This window comes from Muscardinus avellanarius, assembly GCF_963383645.1.
Source record: "Muscardinus avellanarius genome assembly, chromosome: 9".
Lineage (NCBI taxonomy): Eukaryota > Metazoa > Chordata > Mammalia > Rodentia > Gliridae > Muscardinus > Muscardinus avellanarius.
In genome coordinates, this window is record NC_137795.1 from 114,740,079 (window position 1) to 114,764,802 (window position 24,724).

At 41.2% G+C, this 24,724-nt stretch overlaps 1 protein-coding gene across 2 annotated transcripts in view; it reads right to left on the reverse strand.

Annotated features, from left to right (window-relative positions):
- The window catches only part of ESYT2 (extended synaptotagmin 2), a gene marked incomplete at both ends in the record, with an annotated part of 97,743 nt that overhangs the window by 67,120 nt on the left and 5,899 nt on the right, over positions 1-24,724 (reverse strand). For both annotated transcript variants that reach the window (XM_080700924.1, XM_080700923.1), the window contains 3 exons: positions 4,725-4,801; positions 5,669-5,803; positions 6,812-6,853. In XM_080700924.1, coding sequence (XP_080557050.1) covers positions 4,725-4,801; positions 5,669-5,803; positions 6,812-6,853 — 254 coding nt within the window. The remainder of the gene's footprint in view (positions 1-4,724; positions 4,802-5,668; positions 5,804-6,811; positions 6,854-24,724) is intronic.

The window sequence follows — 24,724 nt, forward strand, 5'->3', positions numbered from 1 at the left end:
CGCTTGGGAGGCTGAGACAGGAGGATCGCACAGGTTTGAAGCCAGCCTCAGCTACTTAGTGAGGCTCTCAGCAACTTAGTGAGACCCTGTTTCCAAATAAAATATAAAAATAGGTCTGGGAGTATAGCCCGGAGGTAGAAGGCCTGTGGGTTCCACTCCCAGTATAGCACGCACGCGCGAGCGCGCGCACATACACACACACACACACACACACACACACACACACACACACACATTCAATCTATGAGCTGGGCATGGTGGTACACACTTGTAATCCAAGTACTTGGGAGGCTGAGACAAGAGGATCCGGGTTTGCAGCCAGCCTCGGCTACTTAGTAAGGCCCTCTGCAACTTAGTGAGACCCTGTTTCAAAATAAAGAATAAAAAAATTGTGCTGGGGGTGTAGCTTGGAGGTAGAATGCCCCTGGTTCAATCCCCAGCACCACAAAAAATTCCAACCAATGAACATAAAGTATTTTTCTATTTATATAAGTCTTTTTTCATTTCTTTTAGCAGTATCCTATCCTTTTTAATTCTGTTGTAAAAATGGAATTGTTTTCTTAATTTCTTTTTGGATTGTTCATTCTTAGTGTATAGAAATACAATTGATTTTTGTGTTGTAGTTGCTTTGCTGAATTCATTTATTTACTTTTTTTGTTAAATAAATTTTTATTGGTGCATTGTAGTCATACATCTTAATGGGATGATAAACTTGTGGAGATATACACGCACACATCACCCAATCAGCCCCTACCCAATCCCTAACCTCCCTCCCTTCCCATCTTGGTTTCCTGATTAACTTTGATATGTTATTTTTCTTCCATATATGGTCAAGTTATTTTTGACAAGGTTTCCAAGAACATTTGGTGAAGGAAATAATAATCTTTTCACTAAATATTATTGAAAAATAATAACTACATGAAAAAGAATAAAAATGGGCCATTACCTAACACCATATACAAATATTAACTCAAAATAAATAAAAGACCTAAATGTAAATTTTAAGACTATAAACTTTTAGAAGACAACCAGGGTCATAAAACTTCACAACACTGAAATTGGCAGTGATTTCTTGGATATGATTCCAAAGGCACAGGCAACAAAAGAATAAACAAACAAACTTCATAAGAAATAGAAAAATATTGTACATCCAAAGACAATGTAAACAGAATTAAAAGTTACTGACAGAAGGGGTTAAAATATTTCCAAATGCTGTATCTGAAGGTATATTAATATTCCAAATAGAAGTCCTAAAAATTAGCAACAATAAAAGAAAACAATACAATTTAGAAATAGGTAAAAGACTAAAAGAGAAAATGAATCTCCAAAGATTTTTTTATGACAAATAAACACATGAACATCACTCATCATTATCATAATATAACTAATCATTAAGGAAATACAAATAAAAACTATAGTGAAATACTACTTCACATTTGTTAGGATGGTTACTTAACATGAATTACCTTGCTCCAGCCCTTTACCTTGAGTTTGTTACTATCTTTACTTGTAAAGTGTGTTTCTTGTAAGCAGCAGATGGATGGATTCTGGTTTTTAATCCATTTTGCCACTTTATGTCTTTTTATTGGGGATTTGAGGCCATTTACATTCAGTGTGATTATTGAGAGATAACTTTAAATTCCTAACATGTTAAGATTTTACTTCTGTTTGAAATACTGTTTATTCTTCTTTACTTAGTTGTCTGCTGGATGGAAAATCTTGTTTCTCTGGTTCTGGTGTGTATTACCTATTTCTTCTTTGTAGTTAATCTCTTTGAGTATTTTCTCTAGCACTAGTTTTGAAGACATAAATTCCTTCAGTTTCTGTTTGTCATGGGAGCTTCTTATTTCCCCATCTAATTTGATAGATAGTTTTGCTGGGTAGGAAATTTTTGGCCGGAAGTTATTTTCTTTCAGAGTTTGGAATATGTTACTCCAAGCCCTTCTGGCTTTCATGACTTGGTTTGGGAAGTCTGGAGTGATTCTAATTGGTTTGCCTCTGAATGTCACTTGGTCTTTTCTTTGTTGTTGTTGCCTTTAAGATTCTCTGCTAGGCATCTACATTGGTTATTTTGACAATTATGTGGTGTGGGGAACCTTTTCTCTGATCCTGTCTAAAGGGAGTTCTATAAGTTTCCTGGACTGTTGTATCAACTTCTTGCTCTATGTTTGGAAAATTTTCTGCTATTATTTCTTTGGAGAGATTGTTGATCCCTTTGGTTTCATCTTCTTTTACCTCCTCTATTCCAATTATTCTTTGGTTAGCTCTCTTAAAATGGGCCCAGATTTCTTCAATGTCAGATTCCTGATGTCTGATTTTTTTTCTAAGTTATAAGTTATGCATTCATTTTTGGAGTGATCATCTTCCAGAAGCGAGATTCTATTCTCCATGTGGTCTAACCGATTGTTTATAGTTTTAATTGATGCCTTTACTTCAATTATTGCATCCTATATTTCTTTTAGACTCTCTCTAAATTCTTTTCGAAAGTCCTGTATTATTTCTACAATTATATTCCTGATTTGATCTTCTGGAGATCTCTGAATTTCTGTTATCAGGTTCTGATGTTGTGGGGTTATGGGCATTCATTGCTCTATTGTGGTTCCTCTTTCCCATGATTTCAGAAGTTTGTGCCTTCTCTGGGTTATTCCTCGGGTCACCATGACTTCACTTAAGGTGCTCTGGATCTTGAGTTTGTGTTAATCTCAACCGCCACTACTCCTTTACTGTGTTGTATCGTAAAGTCTCAGACCCAGGGAGTTAATCGAGGCTGCACAAGATCATGGGCATGCCAGGCTGGGCATTTTCCCACGGGGAGCTGCAACTAGGGTGTGGTATCTTTGCCCCCACTACTCCTTCACTGGGTTGGACTGCAAAATCTCAGACCCAGGGAGATTATCAAAGCTGCGCAAGTCCCTGGGGGTGCAGTGCTGGGATTTCTCCTGTAGGGGCCACAATTTGCACTGATCTGGAGCCATTGCAGGCATGATGAACTCACTGCTGCTGCTGACAATATGGTGCCACTGTCATGCCTTTGGCCGTGAGGCTGGCGTATTTCTTTTCTGGTTTTGAGCTCTGTTCTGAGTCCCTGGAAGGTGTGATGAGCTTTGCCACTGGGAGTTTTATTAGACGTTCTTTGCACTGAAAGAACTGCTGAATTACACCCGAATGATCCGCAGCTGCTCACTTCAGCTCCTTGTTTACCTTTCCTCTCTGGAGCCTGGTGCTGTGAGGCATGATGGCACTGGTGCGGCTCCGCAATGCGGGCTGGTTTCTTTTCTGGTTTCTGGTTATTCTTCGAGTCTTCTTTTTCTCTGTCCCTTGTGTTTACATTTTTTATTTCTCTGCTGATGGTGTTTTCTGGCTATGAAAAGCGCTGATTTTGTGGCAATAGAGACTGAGTATTAGCAGGACTCGTAAACGCTGCATTTATCGGTCGCCATCTTCCCGGAAGTCCTCTGCTGAATTCATTTATTATAACAGTTTTTGGTGTGGAATCTTTAGGGCTTTCTACATATAAGATCATATCATTTTCAAATAGATAATTTTATTTCTTTCCAATGTGGATGCTTTTTATTTTCTTTTCTTATTTAATTGTCTGGCTAGAACTCCCAATAGTATGTTGAATAGAAGTGGTGAAATGCAGACATCTCTTCTTCATTCCTGATCTTAAAGAAAACAGTGTCAGTCTTTCACTATTTTTTTTTTTTTTTTTGCAGATCTGGAACCCAGGGGCATTCGATCTCTGAGCCACACCCCCTGCCCAATTTTTATTCTTTATTTTGAAACAGGGTCTTGCTATCTCACTATGTTGCAGAGGGCCTCACTAAGTAGCTGAGGCTGTACACAAACTGCAATCCTCCGGTCTCAGCCTCCCGAGTGCTGGGATTACAAGCGTGCCCACCACGCCCGGCTGGTCTTTCACTATTGAGTATAATGTTTGCTGTGGGTTTTTCATAAATAGCTTTTATAGTTTCCTTCTATTCCTAGGTTTTTAGTTTTTTATAATCACGAAAGTATTGAATTTTGTTAAATGCCTTCTCTGTATCAACTGAAATAATTATATAGTTTTTTCCTTCTGTTAGTATGGAGTATTACACTGACTGATTTTTGTATGTTGAATCATCTCTGTACTACTGTAGGAATAAATATTAATTGGCCATGGTACATAATCCTAATATACATCTAAATTCAGTTTGCTAATATTTCTCTTTGAGGATTTCTTTTTTGGTAGTATTGAGGATTGAACCAAGGGGAATTCTACCCCTGAGCCATACTCCCAGCTCTATTTTTTATTCTTCACTTTGAAACAGGGTCTCACTAAGTTGAGGAGGGCCTCACTAAGTACCTGAGGACGACCACAAACCTATGCTCCTCCTGTCTCAGTCTCTGAAGTACTGGAATTACAAGTGCGCACCCCCACACTTGGCTTCTCTTTGAGGATTTTTGCATCAACATTCGTAAGGGATATCAGTTGGTCTATAGTTTTCTTGTGTTCACTTTCTTTTAAGACATTTCAGAAATGGCAATTATTCAGGCTATTAGGAACCAAGACCCAGAGAATAGCTTTTGAATCTCCAGGAAGAATTTCAAACTCTAACACACAGCAGATAAAAAACATGTTTATTATATCTTCCACCTTATGGGTGGAAGATTATTATATATAATAATACATAACATTACCTATTACTGATCATCTTATAGATATAACACAAATAAAAACTTACCTAATCTGAAGGTCCAGAATGATTTGCCTTTTGTCTACATTTTCAGTATACACCTTAACACCATTGACCCTAAGGGGCTGAAACAAGAATCAGTTCACTTTAAAATACAGAGGTTAAAAACAATCAAACATTGCAATATAGCAGAGAGGTTATGAGACCAGCCGTAGCATCAGACTACAGGAATTAAAGTTCTGCTTTCCTAACACAGTAAACTAGCTGTTTGACTCTCAGCAAGCTATTTATACTGTTTCTCAGTTTCCTCAACTGTAAGATATAAATAGTAATGGCATCTCTATCATGAGGTTATTGTGAAGTTAAATGAAACAATGAATATAAAAAACAGTACACTGCCTGGCATGTAGCAAACACACAGTAAACACCAGGTATCAGTGTGTTCTTGGAACATGTAGTATATTTTTGTTTTGTTCTCCAACACCCTTATTCCCCTTGTCTCTTTCAATTTAATTCTTTCCCTTTACTCCATCCTTACTCCTTTGTTTGAAACTTAACTCCCCCTTATCTTTTCTTTGTGTTTTACAATGTTTAAATTCTTAATACTTGCACAAAAATGAGGCTTTTCAGTCAATCGAAAAGTCAAACTGAGGCTGGGTATGGTGGCACACGCTTGTAATCCCAGCATTCAGGAGGCCATACATCTGTAAAGGTAATTCCGTCAGGAGAATAGGAGGTAGAAAGGCACTTTATGGAAGGTAAAGAAAGCGTGAAAGACAACCCACAGTAAGGCTGAGGGTGAGGGCAACAGAGGACCCCCTCAGGCAAGAAAAGGATCCATGTGGAGGCAGATCCCCAGTGCACTGTGGACGCAAGAGTCAGTCCTCTTGGCAAATAATTTCTTCTAGAACATATGGAATGGTACAGAATGTTTCATGTTTTTATAGCAATCCTACTGAGTGCAAAGTAAAGATACTGAAGAAGGAGCTGACCTGTTGACCCATGTCCACTTTTGTAAAACTGAAGGTGCTGAGGTGGGCATTTGCTCCCCGAACAGCTGGCTCTATAGTCTCTCGAAACAACTTCTCTATAAATTGGCAAATAAAAGGCCACATGTGCTTTACAGTCTGGAAGGGAAAAGAACTCATGTTAAACAACATCATCATGAAACACATCATCATGAAAAATTATAACACTATAGTTTACCAGAATCTGATTTTGAAAAATAAAAGAGGGAAATGGTTTTCTTGTTACGCCAATTAACACCTTTAAGTTTAACCTATAACTTAAAATTTTATTATAACAATAAAATACTCATTAATAAGCTGCAGAACTAGTTATTTTGATTAACTACTCTGTGCAAGCATGTCAGCATACCTAATGACCACTAAAAATCCTGTGGTTTCAACTAGTTGCTGGAAATCTTAAATTACACAGATCTTGGTAAGCACCCATGAATTTAAGCACAGATTAACTTTCAGAGCTACAGCCCCAAAGATGCACAAAATACAAGGTAAGAAATCTAGCTCAAATGTACTAATCCAAAAATATATCTTAAAAATATAAAGTAGAGCCAGGAGTAGTGGCACACGCTTGTAATTCCAGTTTTTGGGAGGCTGAGACAGGAGGATTGCACAGGTTCGAAGCCAGCCTCAGCTACTTAGTGAGGCCCTTTGCAACTCAGTGAGACCCTGTTTCAAAATAAAGAATAAAAAATAGGGCTGGGGATGTCACTCAGAGGTAAAATGTCCCTAGGTTGCATCCCCAGTACTGCAACAAAACAAAACACCCACTATAATACAGATAAGCAGATTTCTGGTTGTTGTTCCCCCCACCCCAAATTTCTGCTGTACTTGCAATCAATTTGTGCACTTTCTGTTCAGGAAGGGAGATACAAGGCCAGACAGTGATATGAGGTGAGCCTAACATGTCTTCTCAGGTCAATGATGAGGCTTTCCCTCTTCAGAAAGGAACAGCACATGCTTGTGACTGGATTCTCTGGGGAGTGAAAGCCAGCCCACTGCAGTCTAAACAAGCTCCAGTTTTGCCAATTTCCAAATTTCCAAACATGGAAAGATGGTCTCTCATCTTCTAATTCCCACTGGTATCTGGTATTTGAAATATTCTAATCTTACCTTATTTAGCCATTCTGCTCTTTCCGTGTCTGGAAAATGAACCTAGGAGAAAAAGATACACATACATGACTTAATGGCCCTGACAATTATATATAAAATGCCCTGCAGGCTGCTGCCTATTTTTATTGTGTCCTGTGTTTAGACAGAGCTTCATAAAATGCCCTGCTCTAAGCTCTGGGACATGGCCTCTGAGGAGGGAAGCTGAACGTGAGCGTCTGGCTCCCTTCATTTCAGAACGTGGGGGCAGAAGAGCCAAGTGCCAGCAATGCCACCAAAGCCTGCTCTGCCTCTCACCAGCCAAAGGTTGCTCCCTAGCATCTGAAACATCACAGAGTGCACAGAATTGACCTTTTCTTTAAAAAAGGTCAGTAGCACTGTCGTGATTACATGTTCTAGAAATCTACATCCAGCGCCTTCAAGGTCTACTTGCCCCCTTTTCTGTCTTCTTTCAGCCCCAACAAGCCAGACACCCTCAGTTACAAGGCTCCTCTCCACACAGTCTCCTGCCTCTCCCAAATTCATATTATAATTGTAGTTCTCCAAAGGCAACTTGTAAAAAAGGAGAAAAATTTTTTTTCTGCTGTTGGAGCTAAATAAAGCATCCTTATACTTTATAGCTAGTGCTATTTGGGCCACAGGTAGGGACTTTCTTTCTTTCTCTTTTCTTTTATGGTACTGGGGATTGAACCCAAGCAGGTTCTACCTCTGAGCTACATCTTCAACCTTTTTTATTTTGAATGGGGCCTCACTAAGTTGCTGAGGCTGTCCTCGAAAGGGGATCCTCCTATCTCAGCATCCCAAGTACTGGTATTACAGGTGTGTGCCACTATGCATGGCTGGATAGGGAGTTTTCTAAGAAACAAGTATGCCAACCATACCAATGTTTTAGGTCCAGAGGTAGAGCACATCACAGGCAGCTGTGTGCTCCTGACTGAGGAGAGAAGGGTTTTGATGTTTAGAGCTTTCCTAAGTTACAAAAACTTTTATCAGTGAGATCCCCCACCCTTTTCTCTACTGGGGGAAACTGGACCAGTCAGAAGACCAGAAGCTGGGCAGGGAAGATTCTTGAGGCAGGTTCCAGGAAGGTTTCTTTGAGGTCCAACTCTATCTTTCAAGTCTGATGTGAGAACAAATAGCCAATCCTAACCCCAGAGGCCACCACCAAGGTTCTATCTCACCATCCCAACCCTGGAAGGCTCAAAGGGACTGTGGTCCCTTGGACTTCACAGGAGAGCATGCAGTGGTGGGGCCTTGGCAGTGCTAAGGGCTCCTTTCTGTTCATAAGCTTCAAGAAGTCTTATCCCTTTATACCACATGATATGAAGTAATTTGTTTGAAATGTGAGATGGGGTAGATTGAGTTGAAATCAGTTGTTTTTAGATGAAGTTAGTTTGACTCTATACTGAGAAACAACTAGCAACAAAAACCAGAGACAACAACCTTCCAGAAATTAAGGAAAGACCATTTGTGGTAAGAACACCAAGATCAGGGAAAAGAGAGCTGCTAGAGAGGATCACTCCAGAGGGTGTGGCCCAGAGGTAGAATGCCCTGGGTTCAATCCCTAGCAACACACACACACACACACACACACACACACACACACACACACGGTTCAATCCCTAGCACACACACACACCCAGCTGTAGACCTTCCCAATTTGCTGTGAGGCTGTCTCCTTTTCTGCTCCTTCCCTCCAAATTCACCACTCATCTGTGGCAATACAAAGATTAAAAAGCAAATACCGAGCACCTTCTACTTGCTGACAGCCATATCACTTCACTATAAATATGTTCTTTCTGTAGTTTACGAGTAAACACCAAATGACATCTCTGCAGGCACAGACCTAACATCGGAACCCACTTGCACTTGCTTTGAAGTCTGATTGCCTGCACCTGCTTCCCTTGGAAGCCTCTCCTTGTCTGGCTTCCCAATGACACTAAATTTAGCTACCACAACAATTATTCTACTAAATAAGAATCTCATTTCAATTAACCTTACTCAAGACCTTGAGCTCCTATTTATCAAATAGCTCAACTTGATCTTCAAAGACAGTTCAAATCACACTTTCTGCTGGTTCACCACTCAAAGCCCTCACTTCTATCCCACCACAGCAGCCAGGCTCCCGACACAGAAAGTGCTCCTTCCCACTGCCCTCTTATCCATCTTCCCTATCTCTCCCTTCTGACAGCACTCCCTGGAGAACCAGCTCGCCACAGGCACACAGGCTGAGCCCACGGCTCCTCTGCCCACGACCGCCTGCCACGCTCTTCCCACAGACCTGCATCACCCCACTGCTCTCAGTGCTCCTTAGCAGCATCAGAACCAGAGCTCCTGCTTCCAAACCCATACCTTAGACCCACTGAGCCACTTAAGTGGCCCTTTCCTATATTCTTAGTGCCGGAGAATTCCTTCTCAGACAGAATTTGCAACTTTATTAATTATGCCAGTGAATTAGTTCCAATATTTTCCAGTTGGTATATTATACCAAATTCATATTTGTAAATACTGTCATATAAACTTCTATTGTCTAATGAAGACTTCAAAAGTTGTAAGTAATACTGCCTGGTAACAAAAATACAGCTGTATTTTTCCAACCAATAAAAATAAAGTCCACATATTAGTTTTTGAAAAAAAATTTTTTTTGCAGTACTGGGTGGGAATGGAATTCAGGGTCATTCTACCTCTGAACTATACCCCCAGCCCTATTTTTTATCCTTTATGTTGAAACAGGGTCTCCCTAAGTTGCAGAGGGCCTAAGGAGCTGAGGCTGTGAACCGCAATCCTCCTGTCTCGGCCTCCCAAATGCTGGGATTACAAGCGTGCACCACCACGCCCAGCTGAGGCCACATATTCTTAAAATACTGTTTGCATATATATGTATATATAAACATATTTTTATAAATTACACATCTAGAAATGCACTGAAAATTTTGCAAGATTATAGACCAAATCAGTCACAAGGAAAATGAAGCTTTATCTTTTCCTCTATGTATTTTCATACTCCAGAATTACTTATGAGAAATATAATTTTTTTTCTAATTACTACTGTAATTTAAGATTAAAATTGGCTGGGCGTGGTGGCACATGCTTGTAATCCCATCATTTGGGGGGCTGAGACAGGAGGATCCTGGTTCACAGACTCAGCTACTTAGTAAGATCCTTTGCAACTTAGTGAGACTGTTTCAAAATAAAGAATAAAAAATAGGGCTGGGAGTATAGCTTGGAGGTAGAATGTCCCTGGGTTCCAACCCCAATACCACACACATACACACAAAAGATTCAACTTAGCAAGAATCTCAGCAACTCAGTGAGGTCCTGTTTCAAAAAAAAAAAAAATAGAATAGGGCTGGGGGTGTAGCTTGGAGATACAATGTCGCTGAGTTCAATCCCAGCATTGCAAAAAAATTAAAATGTAGAAAATGTAGAAAAAAAATATGTATATATTTTTGCAGTACTAGGGATAGAACCCAGGGGCATTCTACCTCTGAGCTATACCCCCAGCCCTATTTTTTAATCTTTATTTTGAAACAGAGTCTCAATGAGTTGCAGAGGGTCTCACTAAGTAGCTGAGTCTGGCCACGAACCTGGATCCTCTTGTCTTAGCCTCCCAAATGCTGGGATTACAAGTGTCGCCACCACACCCAGCTAGAAAATATTTCTAACACAGAAATACTATTTCTATTAAGTAATCACAACTGTGAATATAGAATTTTCTTAAGTTAAACTATATTTTAATTTACTGGCAGAAAATGATACTCTGAAAAAGGATTACTGGATTCACAAGAATTGGATTCAAAAGAAATTTTGGGTAAATCATTTTGTGTGTGTGTGTGTGTGTGTGGTGCTGGGCATGAAACTCAGGGGCTTTCTACCTTCAGGCTATACTCCCAGATCTATTTTATATTTTTATTTGGAAACAGGGTATCACTAAATTGCTGAGAGCCTCACTAAGTAGCTGAGGCTGGCTTCGAACCTGTGTGATCCTCCTGTCTCAGGCTCCTAAGGACTGGGATTAGAAGCATGCACGAGGGCAAATCAGTTTTAGTGGTGAAACACAAATGTATTTATAAGCACTCTACTGGTGGCACATGGTGAGAGCTCCTGCAAACATCCCCAGGTCGAGGGCTCTCCTTCCCAACATACTCACTGGCTCAGCAGTGTGCCAGTGAATTCCTGCCCCTGCCGTCCTTGACAGCAGAGCAACACCAGACGTCCACCAGTGCCAGGAGTCGGGCAGGCATGCTCATGGAATAAAGCTTCTCTACTCAGAGCCACGCATTGGGACAAAATAACCTGACACTGTGAGCTCTGATTTTGGTCACTGGACTGCTCTTTAGTCTACTGCACATATGTTGGTTATTCTTTCTGAAAAACTCATGCACTGAACACTTAGGAGACCTACTCCCACCCCATAGAAGGAGTAGGGGTCCTGTGTGGTGAGGAAGGAATATGGACGCTGCGCAGGGGGCTGATGCTGCCCAGAAGGACTCATCAATATTCAGGAGGATGATGTCTACCCCTGACCTTGTTTTTTTTTTGGGGGGGGGGGATTGAACTCTGGGGCATTCTACCTCCAAGCCACATACCAGCCCTATTTTTTATTTGGAAACTGGGATTACCAGTGTGTACCACTGTGTCCAGCTTCTCCCTGGTTCTTAACGTGCAGCTCCTAAAATGCCTGTAGATAGAGTGCTACCAAAAACTTGTTTTTGCAATGTACAGGTCTTTGATCCCTCACACAGAGCCTCTGGGAAATCCCTTGGAATTTCCTGGTGACAAGAGCATCTCCTGTTCTAAGCAGGGGGCCAGCCTCAAGAGGGAACCTGCTTGTGTTAGGAGGCTAAAAGTACTAGACCTTTCAGCCCCCGCCCCTCCTCTCACCTCTGAAGAGGTGAGGGGCAAATGGGTGAGTTGATTACCAAAGGCGGATGACTAAACCATTCCCAGCCATTGGCTATTTTATGAAGCTCCATCAAAACCCAAACAGATGCCAGGCATGGTGGGGCATGCTTGTAATCCCAGTAGTTGGGAGGCTGAGATAGGTGGATTACAGATTTGAGGACAGTTTCAGCATGTAAGACTCTCATCAACCTAGTAAAACCCTGTTTCAAAATAAAAATAAAATAGGGCTGGGGGTGTAGCCCAGAGGTAGAATGCCCCCATATTTAATCTCCATCACAATAAAAAATAAATGAAAATTAAAAAACCAAAAACCCAAAAGGATGGCACTTGGAAAGCTTCTAGATTGTGCACACATGTAGTAGCATGGAGGGGGACAATCTTGAGGTGGAGATGCCAGAAGCCCCAATACATCACTGGTTGGTCAGAAGCACAGGTGACAAGCCACTACACACAACTGGAATCTGAAGGAGGGCAGCCTCGCAGGACCGAGTCCTTAGCCTATGGGTCTGACACGAGTTCCAGGCACACAGCGTCAGAGTCAAATGCGAGTATAAAATGGGCACGGTGGTGCATGTATGCAATCCCAGCACTTGGCGGCTGAGATTGAAGGACTGCAGGTTTAAAGCCATCCCCTGCAACTTAGGCACTCAGCAACTTATAGGACTCTGTTAAAAAAAAAAAATAGGGCTGGGTGGGATAGAATGCTTGAGGTAGAGTGCCTCTGGGTTCCTTAACCCCCAAATTCCATTACAGACTTAGCTGTGTCTGCTGGAGAACTGATTGGTGTGGGGGAAACCCACCCACCACCACTTTTGGTGATCAGAGGTAAAATTGTTGAATATGAGAGTAAAAAAAAAGTCTGAGGAGAGAGGGAGGGGAAAACGGAGGGAGGAAGGGAAGGGAAGGGAGAAATCCAAGTCACGGCTGTCACTGTGACTGAACTGCAGATGGAGAAAAGGAAGATGAGGAAGCTGTAAGTGCCTTCTAGCCATGCTAAGACGTGCCGGTTTGTTTCACAGGCCATGGGGATACTCAAGCTTTCAGTGGAGAAATGCCTTCGGTCAGGATTGGCGGGGAGCCTCCTAAGAACCTAGTCTACTGTGAAACCGAAAGAGAATCTGCACAAGTCAGCCTCAATGCAAGTGAACTGGCCTACATCGCTAGAATTTACGCAAGATGATTCTGAACATCTTGTCATCTCCTTGTGGTAGCAGCCCAAGGCTTTCAAACAATCTGGGTGTATTTCAAAGTGCCAAAAGAAATGAGAAAGAGAATACATTAAATTTGAAGAATGTAAGTCTTACCGATTTTAAATTCTGTTCACTAAGTGAAAAAGTCTGCTTTTCACTAATACATATTCATAAGCATGTGTGTATGTTGGACAAAAAAAATGTCCCCTTCATACAAGACTGCATGGAGACATTATCATTTAGTTTTAAATCTTATCCTTCAACTCATAAAAAATATTGAAATCCCTTTCATTTTTAAGTTCTAGCTATAAAACAAGCTTTATGTTTATTATTTATATTACCTTTATGAACCAGAAATAATAACATTTTTCAAGTTTCTATACTATTTACGAGTTGACACCACACCCAAAAATCTATTTTAATGTTATCTTAAAGAGAACAAAAGCCTATTTTGGATCCTAATGTGCTGTTGATATTGTCACCAATGTTGTTTTAGTTAAAAAATTAAACCAAATATACAAAGACAAAGCATTTAACTGTATGCCAGGAACTTGAAATACAGTATCTTGTTGAGAGCTCACAAGGACACTTTGATCATCAATGACTTTATCAAACAGAAGCAGATATGCGGGGATCTAAACCCAGGGGACTCCAACATCCTTCTTGTACACCCTGCTAAAATATAAAGGATGAAACAAATTTATAAAATGGTCAAAATTTTCCAATTAAATATTTTCCCATTTCTGAGCATAAAAATATGATTTGAAGCTGGGTGTGGTGGCACATGCCTGCAATCTCAGTACTTGGGAGGCTGAAACAGGAAGATCACAGGCTTGAGGTTAGCCTCAGTAACCTAGCAGAACCCTTTTCAAAACAAAAAATAAAAGGGCTGAGGTGTAGCTGGGAGGTAGAATGTCCCTGGGTTCAATCTCCTACAGTAACCTGCCCAAATAATAATAATTTAGAATAACATTTAAAATTGAAGTTAGTAAAAGAATGATTTTTCAAGGAACAAATGCCCTAAAGACCAATGTTAGTACTTGAATAAATTTTTTCTATTCATAAGTGCCATACCTGAAGCACTATACAAGTAACTCTACAACACAGCACAGAAAGCACTTCCCAGGGAAGGCAGGGAGTTTGAAAACCCCACTAGTATCAATGGCATGGAAGCACCCAATGCAAACTAACCCTGCTGACTCACTGCTCTTCAGAAGAAAACATGTACATCAAAATGCAAAAAGCAGCCAGGCATGGTGGCACACATGTTCCCTAGCTCCTAATCCCAGTACTTGGGAGGCTGAGACAGGAGGATCACAGGTTCACCACTGGCCTCAAGCTACTTAGTGAGGCCCTCTGCAATTTAGTGAGATCCTGTTTCAAAATTTAAAAAAGGGGAGGAGGGCTGGAGGTGTAGCTCAGAGACAGAATGTCCTTGGGGGGGCGGGGAGAATAGCCAGGCATGGTGGCCCATGCTTATTATCCCAGCATTTGGGAGGCTGAGACATGACGATCAGGATTCGTGGCCAGCCTCAGCTACTTAGAGAGGCCCTTCCAAAATAAAGAATAAAAAATAGGGCTGGCTGTAGCTCAGAGGTAAAATGCCCCTGGGTTCCATACCTCAAAAAAAAAAAAAAAAGCACCATCATGTCTAATTGTCCCAACTGTAACATCACTGATTTAATACCTTTAAGTAAAATTAAAAGATAATGGATTAATGGTCATTTTAGCAACCAAATTCTATTAAATATCAAATAGTAAACTGGCTAATCAAATTCACTTATTCATATTCTTCCTCATTCCAAGAAAGATTTGAGCTTTATGCAATTCTAAAAACTATTCTGTGCTATCTCAAAACAAAACAAGCCTCCACAAAATTCTTTCTTGCAGTAGTAACTGATTGCAGGGGAAGAATTCTTTCACTACATGGGACCACAAAGGCGGGCAGGACAAGGATCAGAAATCTGGCACAGCAGAACTGACTCTGATACATCCTGGAGCAGGGTGCAAGACAGACCTCAGTCAGCTCACAGGGGCAGCAGCCTTGTTGTGTCAGCAGGACCCCAGACTCACAGCTCCATGCCTCACTTCAGCCCCTATACACCTAGGAATCATTGTTACCCACCATCGGAACACACCAACTCTTCCTAAGAGTTCTACATAAGTATACAAACTGACTACAGACAGGTTTTGTTTTCTTGTCTAAAATCAACATGGTCTCTAAAACAGGATAAGGCACAAGTAGTACAACAGAACTGCGAGTTCTAAGAAAACAGGAGATGGGTGTTACTAGTTATATTGCAGGAGAGAGGCTTTGTGCAGGAAACCTCTGAGCAGTCAGTGTATGAAGCACATTACACACTGCAGGTTCACTTAAACAGGCCTGCAAATAAAGAAGTCAGAGATACTAGCACCTTAAATATTTAAAATGTTTAACACTGCTTTGTCTACACACAAATTAGTCTTAAATCTGTGTAAATGGGAAAAAGATCTACAGAAAGTTAAAACTGCCCAGAAAATGCAGGTTCACACACAACAACCAAAGGGAGTCCAAAGTTTGAATGTACATAGAATGGCTTCCTAGAGAGTCCAGGGCCTTAAAACTGTGGTTACAGGTGGGGCACCAGCACATGAGGCATGAGAAATCTTTCTTCCTCTTCATTGCTATCTGCCAGACCCCAGACCAACCCCACACCTGCAATTCCCTACTCAGTGCCTTGCTGTCGTGACAAACACAGGAAACAACATGTGTCTGTATGGCCTGCTACGACTGGATGGGTGAGGAATACCACACTCTCTACATAATTAAGTGAAAAAAGAAGCATCAGGGATGGCATTAAAATTGACATTAGAGTTGGGCACAAGAGTGGATGTCTGTAATCAGTCTGGACAACACAGGGAGACCTTGTCTCAAAATAAGATAAAAAGGGCTGGAGATGTACTTCAGTGGGAGAGCATGTGCCCACCATGCATGAGGTAATGGGATCAATTCTCAGCACCACAAAAAGAAATGTACCTGACAACACTTCCTAAGAAAAGGCTACGCACATTTTAAAACCTTAAGTTAGGAGAATCTTGCAGGTGCCTGGTACTCTCTGGATGCCAGTGGTCCACAGGCTTGAGCACATCAAGAGAAATGAAAATCTAAACTGGAGCTGGGTGTGGTGGCACACACTTACCATCTTAGCTACTAGGGATTCTGAGACAAGAGGATCACAAAGCTGAGGCCTGTCTCAAAGTAAAACTGTTTTTGTATGATACCAGGGATTGAACCCTGGGCATTCTACCTCCGAGCTATATCCCCAGCCCTATTTTTTATTCTTTAGTTTTTGAAACAGGATCTCACTAAGTAGCTGAGGCTGGCTGTGAACCTGTGATCCTTCTGTCTCCGCCTCCCAAATACTGGGATTACAAGCATGCACCACCATGCCTGAATAAAACAAAACATTTTTTTTTAAGTCTGTGAATGTAGCTCAGTGGAACTCTTGCCTAGTATATGTGAGGCCCTGGGTTCAATCCCCAGTTCTGAAAAAAAAAAAAGAAAAAAGAAAAAATAAGTTTGGAGCAATGCAAGTTTGTGCCTTCTGATGTTTTCATACTCAGAACTTCTTTACCTATTTCCCAACCTGACTATCTCTCCTTAAAGTCCTCAATTCCAATCTGCCCTTCTTCCATTTTCTCCAGAGAGTTGGGTTAGTGTTCATGGAAAGTACAAAATAAGGAACAAGAAATCTTAACATTAAATGGTATTTTTCAAGCCAGATATGGTGGTATACACTTGTAATCCCAGTACTTGAATAGCCGTTTCAAAATTAAAAATAATAATAATAATAATAAAACGGGTCCAGGGATATAGCTCAGAGGCAGAATAAACCTTGGTTCAATCCCCAGTAACAAACAAGCCAAAAAAAAAAAAAAGGATTTGATGTTATCAAAAGGTTCTGAAAAACATCTCTGAAAATACCTGGACATTGGAATAAACTAACATAGTGTGTTCAGATTACTACTCTGCGTGCTAGAAAGAAAGTATACAAAGGAGCTCTTTTTATCTATTTCTAGTCTCTATAAAAAGCAGCCAATCAATTAATTCACATAGTAAGTAAAGAAATTGACTTCTCTGAAAATCTGTAAGGTTCTACTTTACCCAGTGGTTTGGGTCAGTTTATGTAGACGTTGGTTACCACAACAGTGTAACCTGACACACCAAAAAGAACGCCTAAGAGCAATGCCATTGCTGAAAACTCCACCTTCTTAGACCCCCTTCCTAACAATATTTAAAAAACAACAATTTCCTCGGTGCTTTTTTATGCTTAGGAAAAATTATAACAGGGAATGTGAAGAGGGCTAAGAACCCTAATGTCTTTATCTGATACTAAAACAGTTATCACAAACCTTCCTGTACACTTGCACCGCTCACCAAATGCAGGTCTCCTGGAGGAAGAGGACAACTGTGCCTTTCCAGTGTCATCTGAAATAAGGGCTGGCTGCTGACAAAGGAAGACTACACTAGGGCCAGAGTGATGAGGCACTGGGCTGAAGAAGAGACAGAATGGCAGGCATATGACATGTCTAGGCACCACTGTCTACAAAGTGCTCGTTTAAGGAGTGTTAATCTTCAACAACTCATACTATTTCTTTGCTACATGAATAACCATTATCTATATGGGGAGAGGTACTGGTGTTTGAACTCAGGGCATTCTACCTCTAAGCTATACCCTCAGCCCTTTTTGTTTTTATTTTGAAACAGGGTCTCACTAAATTGCTGAGGCTGGTCTTGAACTTGAGAGTCTCCCATCTCAGCCTCCCAAGTACTGGGATTATAGGCATGTGCCACCATGCCTGGCTCTATCATCTGTTTTTACATATTAGAAATTAGTAAAATAAAGGAATTTAAAAACTAGGTTAGTCAGCCAGGCATGGTGGCACAGGATTGCAATCCCAGCATTCAGGAGGCTGAGACCAGAGGATCATGGTTCACGGACAGCCTCAACTACCTAGTGAGGCCCTCTGCAACCTAGTGAGACCCTGTTTCAAAATAAAGAATAAAAAATAGGGCAAGGGGTGTAGCTCAGAGGTCAAATGCCCCTGGATTCTATCCCCAGTACCGCAAAAAAAAAAAAAAAAAAAAAAAGAATTAAGAGTGAACACCCCAGACTGACTACAAAATAGAAGGAAATATTTGCAAACCACATATATGATAAGGGGTACATATCCAAAATATGTAAGGAACTCAAAGACCCTGATTAAAAAATAAAAATAAAAAAGGGCTAGAGTACAGCTCAGTAGCAAGGTGCTCCTGGGCTTAATCCTTAGTACCACAAAAACAAAATAAAAATAATTGATTTTACAGTGGCAAAATATAACCATTTTAACCTTTTTTTTTTTTTTTGCAGGTCTGGGGATGGAACCAAAGGGCATTCGACCTTTGAGCTACACCCTCTGCCCTGTTTTTAATTCTTTATTTTGAAGTCGGGTCTCACTCAGTTGCTGAGGGCCTCACTAAGTAGCTGAGGCTGGCTGTGAATGGCAATCCTCTGGTCTCATCCTCCCGAATGCTGGGATTACAAGCATGCGCCACCACGCCTTTTTAACCTTTTTTTTTGATAGTGGGGATTGAACTCAGAGGCTTTTTTACCTTCAAGATATACCCTCAGAAATTTTTTTCTTTTAAATTATTTCTTGTGGTACTAGGGATTAAACTCAGTGGTATTCTACTTCTGAGCTACATCCCTATTTTTCATTTAAAACAGGGTCTCAAAAAAAAATAAAAAAATAAAACAGGGTCTCACTAAGTTGCAGAAGGCCTTGCTAAATTGTTGAGGCTGGCAGCAAACCTGTGATCTTCCTATCTCAGCTTTCCAAGTACTAGGATTATAACCACATGCCTCCATGCCTGGCTTAGTTTATTATTTTGAAACAGGATCTCCCTAAGTTGCTGAGACTCTTGCTAAATTGGTAAAATGGGCCATGAACCTGTTGTCCTCCTGTCTCAGCTTCTCAAGTACTGGGATTACAGGTGTGTGCTACTGTACTCAACCATTTTTAAGTGTACAATAAACAGCATTAAGCATATTCACTTTATTGTGCAAGTATTACCACAATCTATCTACAGAACTTTCCTCATTTTCCTATAACAATCTAACCCCAAAATATATATATTCAGAGCACCTTGTTAAGAGATTAGCTAACAAAGATACGTAATGATCTACTTGGTCCTTAAAGAACACTTGGCTGAGTCTAATGAATGTGGGTCACTATGGCCCCAAATTATCTGCCACTTTAGTTAAAAACCTAGATATACACCAGAGCTTAGTGAGACCATAATGATGGAACACATGCATGCACATGAACACATGCACAGGCCCCTGGACATTCATGCTCCTGTATGCACACATGGTCCTGGAAGCACTGGACTGCTGCACAGGCTAGAAAAGCATGAAGGGCTAACATTCAGATGGGAACCACCCAGTGATGAGTTCCAACATTTTGTATATATGACTGAGAAAGAGAAGCCAGCAGAGTTTAGAGACATCTCAGAGACCAGGAGACAAGAACTGCCACCTCAGCTCAAGCACAAACTGCATGAAACTGCTCCATGCTACTAGACACTAAATTATTAAACTAAGCAAAGTTTTATAGGAAAACAAAGCCGGGCGTGGTGGCGCACGCTTGTAATCCCTGCGCTTGGGAGGCTAAGACTGGAGGATCACACAGGTTCGAAGCCAGCCTCAGCTACTTAGTGAGGCTCTCAGCAACTTAGTGAGACCATGTTTCCAAATAAAGTATGAAATAGGTCTGGAAGTATAGCCTGGAGGTAGAAAAAGGCCCTGGGTTCCACCCCCAGTGCCACCAAAAAAAAAAAAAGAAAACAAAAGGTGAAAGTATCATTCAGGTTTATCTTAGCAACCTGATTCTGGTATCTCAATGTGAGTTGTATAACCAAAACCTAGTGTATAATGTGTTTTCCAAAGTAATATTTATGGCATGAAGTGAGCTATATAATGTTCTCTCCTATATCGCTGGATTTATTTTCCACAGCTCTACCTTACTCTGGGAAGCCTAAATCATATCAATTCTTCAGGTGTACACAGAAGGAAGCAACTCCACATTTAAACAGGCTAAAACTGTATTGCACCTGACCCAGAAATAGGATGTGTGCATTTTCAAATTCTTAGTCACTAACCAACACTTATTCATAAAAGGAAAGAAATGACTATTAGGATTCATATATTTTATAATAAAATATGCTCACATATACTTTGAACTATCCAATCTATGCATCGCTGAGCTGCTGGAAGTAAAGCAAGAAGAACGACCTTGTCTTTGGGCAGTGTTTGTTGTAAAGAAGAAGAAACGTGGAAAACGGACCCACAGCAAGGACGGACAAAAGGGTCCTTGGAGTTATTTTAGGAATGGACAAGAGAAAAGAGACAGTGAAATTATAAGGCAAACTTTCAAGTGTTAAAAATAACAAAACATCAGGGTAGATAAAATCTTAGCAGCAAGAGGAAATAAACAGCAGTGAAACGGAAACAAAGAAAAACTCCAGGCTCCACTGTTTCACTCCAGTCCAATGGGGGAGGAAGGTGGCAAAGGGCAACTCTGCAGTAGAAGTGACTCCGGCCACTGCAGGGTCCTGGCCCCACAGGACATGAGTTGCAGCTGTGTGTTCAGTGGCAACCGAGGACATATCTGTCTGCTGCCCACATCCAGCCCTGCAAGCAGAGGACTGGCAAGGCTCAGTCAGGAAAGGTGTGGCTGACTCTGCAAGCGCAGAGTTAGGATGGGTGGTCTCAGAGTGGCACCCGCAGTGACCAGAAGCAGAGCCTAAGCTGTGTGCCTCTGCAGCCTGCTTCTCTGAGCTGGCCACACAGGCAGCGGCTTTCAGGGAAGGATAGGACAGTCCAGCAAGTCTGCTCAGAAATCTCAAAATTGCCATCACCTTCTCATGCCACACAAAACCACTGCTTCAGCTAAGACACTTCTTATGAACAGACTTGAATGGCCGCATGAAGGAAGAGAAGCAATGGAGTGCGACTTCTCACCAAGGGCGTGCGCTCACTCGCTGGTGGGCATCTGGGATTGGACCCCAGGTTGTACCCTCAGTCCCTCTTTTTGAAACAGGGTCCTGATAGGTTACTTACTGAGTCTCACTAATTTGCTGAGGCTGGTCTTGACCCTACAATCCTCCTGTATCAGCCTCCAGGAATGTTTTTCTTCTAAAGATTATTTTCATAAGAGATATGGAAAAACCTAGTGTGTTTTTTAACATTTTACCATAACTGGATTGCCTTTTACAACTAGTCTTTGCTTATAAATTATCATGTTACTCTAATATAAATTCAAAATAGTTCATTTAGTCTCTAAACATCTACTAAATAACTCAAATAAGTATGCTTTTATAATTTCAAAGAGAAGATTAAATATCTCAAATTCTAGTTTTATCTTTCCTCAAACAATCTTTTCTTTCTTTCCTTTTTTTTTTTGCAGTACAGGGGGTGGAACCCAGGGGCATTCTACCTCCCAGCTACACCCCCAGCCCTGTTTTTAATCTTTATTTTTGAAACAGGGTCTCACCGAGTTGTGGAGGGCCTCGCTATATGGCTGAGACTGGCCACAATTACAAGCAGCGCCACCACGCCCACAACACTCTTTGTTTTCAAGTCTCCACTGAGTACCATTAAATAACAAATGGCACTTTCATAAGACAGATGCTTCAATAATCATAGTCATATTCTGAAGAATGAGAATATTCTTAAGACAATGTTCAATAAAGGTAGATATATATTACTGAGGAATTAAAAAAAAACACCAAAATGTTATGAATCGCAATCACTACTAAGGATTCCAAGTGACTTTATCCTCTTTATTCTTCTCAAAAGCTTGAAATGAGCCGGGCGTGGTGGCGCACACTTGTAATCCCCACACTTGGGAGGCTGAGACAGGAGGATCTCATAGGTTTGAAGCCAGCCTCAGCTCCTTAGTGAGGCTCTCAACAATTTAGTGAGACCCTGTTTCCAAATAAAATATAAAATAAGTCTGGGAGTAGAGCCCAGAGGTAGAAAGACTCTGGGTTCCACCCCCAGTACCACCAAAAAAAAGAAAAAAAAATGAAAGGGATGCCCTGTTTCAAAATAAAAAAAATAAGCTGGGCATAGAAGCAGGTGCTTATAATCCTAGTACTTGGGAGGCTGGGAAAGAAAGATTGCAGGTTCAAGGACAGCTTCAGCAACTCAGTGAGGCTTAAATCATCTTAACAAGATCCTGTTTCCAAATAAAAATAAAATAGGGCTGAGGTAGCTCAAAGGTAGAATGCCGCTGGGTTCAATCTCCAGTACCAAAACAAACAAACCCAGAAAGCCTAAGGACCCCACTGCATGAGTGCTGCCAAACTAGTGGCTGGTGAGGTCACCCCTAATTCTGGTGTGCAGTCATGACTACAAACGACATGCTGATGGATGACACAGGACAACATGGAAGACCAAAGGGCTACAGAACACATGCCAGCAATGATTCTGCTTTAAGTTTCTGGTAGCTAAAGACAGAGGAGAAAGACATTGCACTAGCATTAGTTTTCCTTTTCTCAATTCAAGAAACACTTAGGTCTGAACACATCATCCTTTCCCCCTCCCACGCAGCCCCAAACATCCCCTAAAAAAGGTGGAAATATTTACTCAAGTACCAGCTCTCCACAAATTGGGAGAACTGCCTTAGGAACCCAAGTGGGATCCAGTGGTTGCAATGCACATCTGTTCCTCTTCCCTAGGTCCCCTGGGTGGGCTCCAGAGGTTGAATTTTGGCTTCTCCTCCCTAGGAACCCTGGGTGGGCTCCAGGGGTTGCACTTTGGCTCCTAGGACCCTGGGTGGGCTCCAGGGGTTGCACTTTGGCTCCTAGGACCCTGGGTGGGCTCCAGGGGTTGCACTTCTCTTCTTACCCCTAACCTAAGGGCCCAGGCAGTGCTGAGTGGGAGCATTTCTGCTTGTCGATGCTGGGCCTAGTGAATTCAGAGCTCAGTTTCATCATTCACTCTATGAAGAAGTTATGAGAGTTCCCTACGAATAGAAGGCCCCCAAACCCACCTTTCAAATGTCTTCCTGCATACTGCTTATGCCTTATTGGGCTCTGGGGCTTCTGTCCCATAGAACATACCATAATTATTTTGCTGTCCCACTAAATTCCACATGTGTTTATTTATCTACCCCTTACTGTTTAGCCTTTCTTGATCTTTTGTTCAAACCCAGTGACACTCTGGGGTAATTACCACACCACACCTGTATGAGTTTGCATTTACTCTGAAGAGTATGAAAGTGAAGACAGGATGGCCTCACACTTTGCTAGGACAGAATTGTCATGGAAACCAAAACACATGATAATTTGACAAAGTATAACAAAATGTAAGCAGTACATTCTAAATACATTCTAAAAGTATAATCCAGCCAGGCGTGGTGGCTCACACTCGTAATCCCCGCGCTTGGGAGGCAGAGACAGGAGGATAGCGCTTGGAGCCAGCCTCGCTGGCTTAAGAGACCCTGTTTCCAAATTTAAAAAAAAATGTAAAATAGGTCTGGGAGTGTAGCCCGGAGGTAGAAGGGCTTCCAGGAACCCCAGTACCACCAAAAAATTTTTAATTTAATTTAATTTAAAATTATAGCCGGGCGTGGTGGCACATGCTTGTAATCCCAGCATTCGGGAGGCTGAGACCTGGAGGATCACAGTTTGCGGACAGCCTCAGCTACTTAGTGAGGCCCTCTGCAACTCAGTGAGACCTGGTTTCAAAATAAAGAATAAAAAATAGGGCAGGGGGTGTAGCTCGGAGGTCAAATGATCCTGGGTTCCATCCCCAGATCCGCAAAAAATAAATAAATAAAATAAAATAAAATAAAATTATAATCCAATATTTGAACAGACTATGTCTAACATAAAACAAAACAAACTATAGGCTAAATGTATGAACTACATATGAGAATTATATATAGCTTTAATCACAGTTTAAAAATTTGGAATAATGCATACAAAGAAGCACACATTTAAGTGGTCTATATTCTTGAGGTATGATTTATTATTATGCAGTTAGGATTTGTATCTGAGGACTGGGGTCATAACTCAGTGGTAAAACACAGGTTTAGCAAGATAGTGGGTTCAAGCTCTAGCAGCAGCAAACAACAACAACCAAAAACAACAACAACAACAACAACAAAAACAAGTTAAATGAGGTAGTGCAGCTGTAAAGTGAATGCCTATGATCCCAGTGCTTGGGAGGCAGAAGCAGGACTGTGGGTTCAAACCTAGTCTAGGCAACTTAGAAGACTGTTTCAAAATAAACAGAGGCACAGCTCTGAGGCAGAATGTCCCTGGGTTCAGTCCCCAGTACCACACATAAGGAAGTCATATCCATTATAGTCAAGACAGCATTAGTGTTTAAAGGAGCATTAGGCTTTGTGTGTGTGTGTGTATATCAACTAGTGATTGATCCCGGGGTGTTTTGCCTCTGAGCTATACCTCCAGTCTTTTCAATATACATATGTATTGATAATATATATATATATATGTATATATATATGTATATATATATATATATATATATATGTATGTATGTAAGTTTGGGTATGGTGCTGGGGCTTGAACCCAGGGGCATTTGACCTCCGAGCTATACCCCCAACCCTTTTTTTTTCTCTTTATTTTGAAACAGGATCTCACTAAGTTGCCGAAGGCCTCACTAACTAGCTGAGGCTGGCCATGACCTGCAATCTTCCTGTCTTAGCTTCCCAAGTACTGGGATTATAAGCATGCACCACCACACCCTGCCAATATTTATATTTT